General features: G+C 44.8%; 1 protein-coding gene across 1 annotated transcript; it reads left to right on the plus strand.

The window, feature by feature from the left end:
• Window positions 1-1,557: 1,557 nt before the first annotated feature.
• LOC117395482 (relaxin-3 receptor 1-like) lies at window positions 1,558-6,318 on the plus strand. The gene is made up of 2 exons (XM_033994409.3): window positions 1,558-2,128; window positions 5,036-6,318. Exon 2 carries the CDS (start codon window positions 5,106-5,108, stop codon window positions 6,315-6,317), a length of 1,212 nt encoding a protein of 403 aa, XP_033850300.3. The 5' UTR covers window positions 1,558-2,128; window positions 5,036-5,105; the 3' UTR covers window position 6,318.
• Window positions 6,319-10,442: the final 4,124 nt, after the last annotated feature.

Consider the following 10,442-nt stretch of genomic DNA (forward strand, 5'->3'; position numbering starts at 1 on the left):
CCTCCTAAGAGAAAGGATGCTCCCTCCAGTCCAGGGCATGCTTGAGGCATGGAGACTGAACTGCTCCCTCACCCCCTAAGAGAAAGGGTGCTCCCTCCAGTCCATGGCAGGCTTGAGGCATGGAGACTGAACTGCTCTCTCACCTCCTAAGAGAAAGGGTGCTCCCTCCAGTCCAGGGCATGCTTGAGGCATGGAGACTGAACTGCTCCCTCACCCCCTAAGAGAAAGACTGCTCCCTCCAGTCCAGGGCAGGCTTGAGGCATGGAGACTGAACTGCTCTCTCACCTCCTAAGAGAAAGGATGCTCCCTCCAGTCCAGGGCAGGCTTGATGCATGGAGACTGAACTGCTCCCTCACCCCCTAAGAGAAAGACTGCTCCCTCCAGTCCAGGGCAGGCTTGAGGCATGGAGACTGAACTGCTCTCTCACCTCCTAAGAGAAAGGGTGCTCCCTCCAGTCCAGGGCATGCTTGAGGCATGGAGACTGAACTGCTCTCTCACCTCCTAAGAGAAAGGGTGCTCCCTCCAGTCCAGGGCATGCTTGAGGCATGGAGACTGAACTGCTCTCTCACCTCCTAAGAGAAAGGATGCTCCCTCCAGTCCAGGGCAGGCTTGATGCATGGAGACTGAACTGCTCCCTCACCCCCTAAGAGAAAGGGTGCTCCCTCCAGTCCATGGCAGGCTTGAGGCATGGAGACTGAACTGCTCTCTCACCTCCTAAGAGAAAGGGTGCTCCCTCCAGTCCAGGGCATGCTTGAGGCATGGAGACTGAACTGCTCCCTCACCCCCTAAGAGAAAGACTGCTCCCTCCAGTCCAGGGCAGGCTTGAGGCATGGAGACTGAACTGCTCTCTCACCTCCTAAAAGAAAGGATGCTCCCTCCAGTCCAGGGCAGGCTTGATGCATGGAGACTGAACTGCTCCCTCACCCCCTAAGAGAAAGACTGCTCCCTCCAGTCCAGGGCAGGCTTGAGGCATGGAGACTGAACTGCTCTCTCACCTCCTAAGAGAAAGGGTGCTCCCTCCAGTCCAGGGCATGCTTGAGGCATGGAGACTGAACTGCTCTCTCACCTCCTAAGAGAAAGGGTGCTCCCTCCAGTCCAGGGCATGCTTGAGGCATGGAGACTGAACTGCTCTCTCACCTCCTAAGAGAAAGGATGCTCCCTCCAGTCCAGGGCAGGCTTGATGCATGGAGACTGAACTGCTCCCTCACCCTCTAAGAGAAAGGGTGCTCCCTCCAGTCCAGGGCAGGCTTGAGGCATGGAGACTGAACTGCTCTCTCACCTCCTAAGAGAAAGGGTGCTCCCTCCAGTCCAGGGCAGGCTTGAGGCATGGAGACTGAACTGCTCCCTCACCCCCTAAGAGAAAGGGTGCTCCCTCCAGTCCAGGGCAGGAATCTACTGCTTGTTTTATCCATGTTCTCTCTACCAAACCCAATACCAACAAACATTACATAACACAATGAAAACCAAAGAAACAAACATGGTCTGTAGCTCATTTATGAGGTTGCTTATCTGTCTCGCGAACGCCCGTTTACCGTTTAGTCTGTGGTTGGCCTCTCACGTAGAGGAGTGACGTCACGGAGGCATATATGAACGTTTGGGCAGGAGCCCGAGTCAGTCAGTTACAGGTCTGTCAGAAGACGAGCTGTTTTCATTTCCACACCGTATCACCTGTCTGATTCAAAAGAACAAGAATGCCAAGTCCAGCACAGCCACCAAACACGCGGTTAAATTAAGCTGTGTAGAAAACTACGGGGGGTCCTGACACAACAGATAACGAACATTTCGCAATTCCACAAAGGAAAAGAAAGGTACGCTAATACTATTGATTTACTTAGATTTGACAGCATAAATAACCTTTGCAGGTGGAAAAAAAACCACGAAGAGACAAGATTTCTCCTAAATCTGAAAGCCCTCTTCAGCACCACCGCTCGGTAAACAGCTCCAATAAACTTCACGCCAGATCGCCCCCCTGCCTCGGAGACCCGACCATCTTTCTCAGTGTAAAGGAGATTGTCGCTGAGGAGTAAAGGCGAAGCAGCTGAGACTACAGGCAGCGCACACTCGGAACAGAAAGAGACGCAAGAGTCTGATAATGAACTCCCAGAATCAGACCCGTCGCGTGTTTAAGGTAGGGAATTGTTATTTGGGGTATAAGCGGGTGCGATTTGTCAAACTTCCATAGGGGGGATAAAATAGAGAAACAGCAAAACCTCATGGCACGCCTTGATCCATCAGTAGCACACAATTTAAACAGTTAAGAGAATCACTAAGTTACTTATGTATTACACCGAATCAACGGCCATCATGCGAGATAAATTCAGTTATTTTTTAGGGATACGGTCATACTTGCCAACATTTGGAAACTGTTCAGCGGAACGCTGATCATATATATTATCATATAATAGATATAATATCCACCAACTCAACACTGCACGACCACCATGACAGTAAAAACACACATGATGAAGCGTTCTTACCTTTGTATAAGTTAGTGATCAGCAGATGTGTCAGCCGCATGAAGAGCACAGCGTGTGGTTTTCACTAACTCTGCTGTGCAGAATAAATGATTTTTTCCTATGGGGTAAATATCGGGACTTCATTCCTATGCATCGGGACGCGGGACATTTGCTAGGAAATCGGGACTGTCCCGACCATATAGGGACTGTTGACTGTTGTACCTACGATACAACTAAAATAATGTTAAAACGCACTCATGACAAGTGCTTGCATTGTTGCACATAACCTCATTGATAACTACACAGAGTGTAACAGTAAATGGAACATAATACACGTATTTGAACAGTTTAATCTGCCGGAGTTCATTGTTGTTAATCTTGGTCTGTTTTTCCACTCTGCTCAGCGGGTGACTCGCGGGGTAAAAGTTCCAGTCTTTGGCTCTGGGTCTGTTTAAAAAAAGCTACTAGGGATTTTCAGTGTCCTGTCTTCATTTATTTTTTCTTTAGTATAGTATGCACTTCTGATAATAAGAAATAACGGTTTGAAATACAGCAACTCAATGACGTTGACGTAGTTGATTCTCACTGGTCAATTTGCCTTGCTACGGTGCATACAGCACCGAACTTTATGATCCGGCTCCAGTGAAACTAAACTCCATTGCTTTTTTTAACAGAATGTGCTACTGACCTTACAGTCTGAAATGCTTAGACCGAGATTTTTTTTTAAAAGTCAGTTTGCGTAGAAATGATACAGCATACATTTATCATTTTAAATATGTTTAAAATTTCCCGAAGAAATAATTGTTAATTCAAAATCGTTTATCGATTTTGAATTAATACATTTATTCACCGCCCCCGCCCCCCAGCAGGGATGATAACTGAAAGTGTCTAAAATATGTTTTAAAATAAAGATTTCAATTTCAGGTTTATTTTAGAAATGTTCTATATAATCTAAATGTTCTATATAAAAGTTCTATATAATTTGCTTGCGAGAATAGCAAACTCAACCCTGTAAACAAGTGGTCGGCAGAGCGTGCCACCCCGATGGTGTTTTCTCGTCCCAGGCGAAGCAAGTGCTTCCCGCAATCGCTGTTGACATGCGATCGACGAAGCAGCGCTGCAGCTAGAACTAGTTGATACAGTAGAGTACGGTACTGACAATGTTTGAATAGCTTATCAACGGCTTATCGACCATGGAGCCGAAGCACGCGACTAATAGACTACAAGACATAAAACACTTTGCAAATACATTCAGGATTAATAATGACCTCACAACCAATGGTTTGTATGTGCTGCAGTGTTACCACGTAGCGCTACGTGAATCGTGTTCAATAGTCAATAGCAAGCTGCCAACATTCAAAATGATGGCACTAAATCAACTATATATTATGAATGGCACTAAATCACGTATATATTATGAACATGATGATTAATTAGGATACTTAAAACACCCTTCAGAATCACACTCAAAAAAACCGATCATGCTATTCAAACCCCTGTCAATTGAATTGTAATATCCACTGTATTAAAAGTGAAAACGGTTTATTTTTAACTGGTTAGAAAACTGCACGTTTATTGCCTAATTATCTACGCATTGAAGTCTGCAGTAAAAAAAATAACTTGACCATGTATTTAAATAACACACTGACATTCATCCTCGTGCTATGAATTCAAAAAGATGACAGCAACATGGAAACGTGTATTTATGTATAGTCGTGCCTTCAATCGTGTTAATACATTGCTAATAGAAATCTCGCTGTGGCTCTTTACTGGAGTACAGTCTGCTGTTCCACTGATTCGTTAGTATTGCATCATTAATGCATGGATATAGTTTGTAAACTTTACATTGGTTCGGTTGATCACCCTATTAGTCTAAAGGGTCTCCAGGCAGTGTGCAGTCCCGCTGTTCAACGGCCCTGTGTATAACCTGGGCATGCTAGGGGTAGGCAAGCATACAACAAATACAAACAAACGGTTAAGCATTAAACATACATCTGAGGGCCAGCTTATTTTAGACTTTCTTTCTTTCTCCCTACTGTCCAGGGCATGCTTGAGACATGGCAACTGGACTGCTCCCTCCCTCCCTCCCTCACCCCCTTAAGAGAAAGGGTGCTCCCTCCAGTCCAGGGCAGGCTTGAGACATGGCAACTGGACTGTCCCTCCCTCCCTCCCTCACCCCCTTAAGAGAAAGGGTGTTCCCTCCAGTCCAGGGCAGGCTTGAGACATGGCAACTGGACTGTCCCTCCCTCCCTCCCTCACCCCCTTAAGAGAAAGAGTGCTCCCTCCAGTCCAGGGCAGGCTTGAGGCATGGAGACTGAACTGTTCCTTCCCTCACCCCCCTAAGAGAAAGGGTGCTCCCTCCAGTCCAGGGCAGGCTTGAGGCATGGCAACTGGACTGCTCCCTCCCTCCCTCCCTCCCTCCCTCCCTCACCCCCTTAAGAGAAAGGGTGCTCCCTCCAGTCCAGGGCAGGCTTGAGGCATGGAGGCTGAACTGCTCCCTCCCTCACCCCCCTAAGAGAAATTATATTGCAGTTAGCTCCTGATTGTTTTAATTTAATTTCCTTTTCTTTCTTTTTCAGGAATGAAGATTAGTTGGAAATTGATGACCACAAAAGACCCAGTTGAAAAACTGAATTGCTTACAGCCAAGATGGACATGGTTTCGACAGAATCCTTCAGCTTTCATAAGTATGCCAACTCATCCTTCGAGTGCTGCGTGAACCAAAGCTCATGTAGCCAATGGCAGCAGTATGAGGAGAGGGAAGACAAGGGCTCGCTGGCTCTGAGAATCAGCATCTCAGTAGTCTACTCCTTGGTCTGTGCCGTGGGCCTGGTTGGGAACGTACTCGTTCTACACCTACTGCGAACCGGCAAACACACCCAAAAATCCAGTATCAACTTGTTCGTGTTCAATCTGGCTGTAACAGATTTCCAGTTTGTGTTGGTCCTGCCTTTCTGGGCTGTGGAAATGGCTCTGGACTTCAGCTGGCCCTTTGGTCTGGCCATGTGTAAAATCATTCCTTCCCTTACTGTGCTCAACGCTTACACCAGCGTGTTCTTCCTCACCGCAATGAGCGTGACCCGTTACTGCTCCGTGGCCACGGCTCTCAAACCACCAGCCCACATCCAGAGGCTCTGCACAGCCCGCTGGATCAGCTCCCTCATCTGGCTCGTGGCTTGCCTGGCCACTGTGCCCACCGCCGTCTTCACCACCCTCGACTCGGTGGGGGACGACCAGGCCTGCTTACTGCGACTGCCCAGGAATGGATTCTGGCTCGCCATGTATCACCTTCAGAAAATCGTTCTGGGGTTCCTCATTCCCTTAGCCATCATTTTAATCTGTTACCTCCTCCTGCTTCGCTTCCTGAAACAGCAGCATCTCAATTACATCCACCCAGAGAGGCAAAATAAAGTGACCAAGTCGGTGATGATCGTGGTCCTCTCCTTCTTCATCTGCTGGCTCCCGAACCACGTCATCACGTTCTGGGGGGTCCTGGTCAAGCTGCTGGAGGTGGACGACACGGCTTACAACATCGTCCACGAGTACGTCTTCCCTGTCACTATCTGCCTTGCTCACACCAACAGCTGCCTCAATCCGCTCATCTACTGCCTGATGAGGAAGGAGTTCAGGAAGGCGCTGAAGACCCTGTTCTGGAGGCTCTCGGCTTTCCCTTTCTCCAATTCCTGCCTGGTGTCTGTGGGCTTCAGTGTGGAGTCCGAAGGGGCCCAGGTAGCCATCCCTCTGAACCCAATGGAAAGCCACAGCCAGAAGGCATTTCAGTCCTACACAAAGAGGTCTCTCTTGCCTTCATCGACAGCCACTGCTGTGCACAAGAACACAACCCCTGTCATTGTTTGTTAGAACAGCCGTGTATTTTATCATCCAAAGATGGTAAAAGCAGTTGTAGCTCACAGAATAATTCCATAAATGTGATCTGAAATGTGCAGTTTTGAAAGAAACGCAAGTCCTAACAAACATGATATTTTCATCTTAAAACAGGTATCTGGTACTACACGAAGTTCTCAGTTTGTTTGCCTTGCCTTCTGGGAGGTCTTTACTGCTTTGCTTTCTGGGTCATGTTGCTGGCTGAAAGCATGTCAGTCAATAGGGAAAACAGCTGGCTGGTTATTGACAGGAAAGAAGCCAGTGAAGGGGTGGGGACAATGTCACTCTCCAGATGACCCAGGAAGTGCAAGAGAGTCTAAAAGCATCGCTGGCAAACAGAGATTTCTTTAAGCTAGTGTAGTACCAGATATCAAGTTTTATAATGAAAATACACGTCATGTAAAACATGTGTTTCTTTCAAAACTGCACATTTGAGACCTATATAATTAGGGGTCTACTTAAATCACAGAGAATGTACATATTTTTCCCTGGTAGATAATGTAATAAAATTAGGATTTTGTGGACATTTGGCGGATCTGTTTAAATATGAAATAAACCTAAGTAGATAATATTTCAGAGCACTATAAAGCCTAAAATAGTGATACTTGCTTCCTTACTAAAACAGAGTGCTGTCATTTGTTGAAGACAAGTTGTTGCCGACATTCTCTGTCTCTGTGGTGTGAAGACTTTCCCATACATTGAGACTGCACGTTCTGCATCCACTGAATTGGTTGGAACTGCAGTGGAGTTGTAGTCTGAAATATGGCATTGTGTGCCTGATTCTAGATGTGATCCAGAGGAAAAATATATATATATTTTCATCGCTTTCCCAAAGAAGCAAAGATGAGAAAAGAGTGGGTGCAGAAAATAAGAAGAGACATCGGTCCTAATGTTCAGTTAAACAACAAGACTCCTCCAGTTCAGCGATGTATCTTCACATAACAATATGAGAAGCCTAGCCTTGTTCTTGTGGCAGGACACTGTGTAGTTTAACAAAGTATTTATAAATGGGTAATGTTTTATAAATAAATCCAAATACATAATGTATAAACAGTAAATTATACTTTGTAAATGATATAGTGTGTGTAACCCTGTAGTGTAATAATCCCACGTCTTTAGGAAACACTCCTATTCAGAATACTGCTGATCTTATTACAAATATGCTATACTTCTTAGCACTTATTTGGAATACTGAGTATTCTGAATAATAATATATTAGCCTGTAAGTAAATGTACTGTTTGTGGTATCTGGTGGTTATATATGAATCAAGAACACATTTAATATGAATTCAGCATAACTGCACAAGATTCAAAACACAGGTAACTTTATACATAATCAAATATGACATTCAACACATTGTAAAACGCTGATTAACATTCATAGTTATGAAAAATAACACTTATTGGAAAACATTCGTGGGACACCCTGTATATGGTGCGTCTACTGGTGTCACAATAAAGGGTTTATCAATGAAAAATGTATACTTGAACTTCATTTAACATCTGTCATATTACATATGCAGCACAGCACAGATTTTTACGTTTAAGAAATGATGAAACAGGTTACTCAGCAAAGTGGTAACACTGCAATATACCTGGGCGTGAACTTCTGTCACTGGATTATACAAGATTTTATTAACACATGTTAATACACAGTGTGTTTGAATCAGTAAAGAGGCTTTGTCACAAAATGCATGACAGAAAGGGCATCCTTTACAGTCTCCTGACTCTTAACTGTATTTAGAAAGAATGTACAAACACATGATCAATAACAATCCACAAACAGGTACTTAATATCAACACTCGACATATTAGTTAAATGAAACGTTCTCAAACTAAAACTGACAGATAAACACTTTTTTTGAGGATATAAGTTAGCACAGCGCAGTACAGTATTCACTTTCTGATTGCCAGATAAGACGCTTGCTAATTCACCTTCAAGTTCATCACTGTAACCCTCAATCCAGTTGCTGTACCCTTTGTTGTGTGCTTTTAGGAATTTGCGTATCATTATTTGCCCAGTTATCGATTTCTTCCTCCTTTATTGGAGGTACACAAATCATTGATTTACTCCACGTATCAGTGTCTGCAGCAGCCATGACAGTAGCTAGCACATCACACCAAGCCTCGTTTTCAATTACAGCATGAATAAAGCCCATGCAGCACTGACTATGCAATACAGACGAGATGAGCAAAGTGTCTGTGTAATACAGGCGAGATGAGCAAAGTGTCTGTGTAATACAGGTGAGATCAGCAAAGTGTCTGTGTAATACAGGTGAGATCAGCAAAGTGTCTGTGTAATACAGATGAGATGAGCAAAGTGTCTGTGTAATACAGATGAGATGAGCAAAGTGTCTGTGTAATACAGGTGAGATCAGCAAAGTGTCTATGTAATACAGGTGAGATCAGCAAAGTGTCTGTGTAATACAGGTGAGATCAGCAAAGTGTCTGTGTAATACAGGTGAGATCAGCAAAGTGTCTGTGTAATACAGGCGAGATCAGAAAAATGTCTGTAATACAGACGAGATCAGCAAAATGCCTGTGTAATACAGGTGAGATCAGCAGAGTGTCTGTAATGCAGGTGAGATCAGCAAAGTGTTTTTATAGCAGTAAGTCTGGGCCACTTAGTGAACAGCGATGTGTATTGTTGGCAGTACAGATGTGCACGAGATGACACTCTTACCACAATACAGACACATTGGCTGATCTAGCCTGTGTTACATATGCGTGAAAGAATCTGGAAACTGCAACTGAAGAGCAGCTCCTGAATAAACAGTATTTTAGTCAATGCAATACAATCAGAATGATTTCAAACATCATACAAATGTAAACTATGAATATGTAATTATTACAACATGCTGTGTCCTATCCCCCCCCCCCCCCCCCCCCCCCCAGTTCACAGTGCAGATTTAGGGTATCTGGTGGGAGACAGGTGATAATATTTCTAGTGCTGATAAAAAGACAATTTACAATAAAACTACGTCAAGCAGACATACGTTCCACTATTTAGATTATTTAAGTGGTCTGCACTGTTTTAGATATATAGGAGATCCTGTATTATGACTAGGAAAGCTCCTTATAGATGCTTATTTTTCAGGAGCTGACTCATGAACTGAATGTGGTGAAGCCTGACATATAATTAACAGGTTTCATGGTGCTCCAATGAAGAAGTCAGATATCTAAAAGGAGTGATTTATTACAGTATTTTGACAAATGAATGTTGAAAAGGAGCAACCTTAGTTATAAATCACGATGAATACATTTTACTTTTACTAGATCGGCAGGAGTAAGATAACTCCTCTAAACCAATATCCAGTTCATGTTTCTCAGCCAAAACATTTGCCAGCTTGACATTTGAAACTGCTTGTTCTCTCATAGCCACTGGCAGTGTCCTCCTGCATGGCACTCGTTTGTATTGTTAGTATCTTGATCTCTATTCTCGCACTGTCAGAGGTGAATCCAGATCAAAGCTGACCCAGGCCACTCTGCTTGAGCACAAACTATAAAACATGTCTCAACTTGTTCGGTAGGACTGTAAAATGTGTCAAGCCATAAAGGATGTAGACAAACAGGTTAAAAATGTAGACCCGAGACAAGCTCATACTTGTCCAGAGGTCAGAGGAAGGCGAGGCTGCTCTTCGTGTTGGTACAGGAGAGCAGGAGATCAGATGAAGAGAGCAGGAGAGCAGGAGAGCAGATCAAGAGAGCAGGAGAGCAGGAGAGGAGAGCAGGAGAGCTGGAGAGCAGGAGAGCAGATCAAGAAAGCAGGAGAGCTGGAGAGGAGAGCAGGAGAGCTGGAGAGCTGGAGAGCAGGAGAGCAGGAGAGCAGGAGAGCAGATCAAGAGAGCAGGAGAGCAGGAGAGGAGAGCAGGAGAGCTGGAGAGCAGGAGAGCAGATCAAGAGAGCGGAAGAGCAGGAGAGCAGATCAAGAGAGCAAGAGAGCAGGAGAGCAGATAAAGAGAGCAGGAGAGCAGGAGAGCAGATCAAGAGAGTGGAAGAGCAGGAGAGCAGATCAAGAGAGCGGAAGAGCAGGAGAGCAGATCAAGAGAGCAAGAGAGCAGGAGAGGAGAGCAGGAGAGCTGGAGAGCAGATCAAGAGAGC

Source organism: Acipenser ruthenus, chromosome 32 (genome assembly GCF_902713425.1).
Source record: "Acipenser ruthenus chromosome 32, fAciRut3.2 maternal haplotype, whole genome shotgun sequence".
In the NCBI taxonomy this organism is placed as follows: domain Eukaryota; kingdom Metazoa; phylum Chordata; class Actinopteri; order Acipenseriformes; family Acipenseridae; genus Acipenser; species Acipenser ruthenus.

Coding starts and splice junctions, on each gene's coding strand:
- LOC117395482 (XM_033994409.3), top strand. CDS start 5,106: ATGGACATGGTTTCGACAGAATCCTTCAGCTTTCATAAGTATGCCAAC.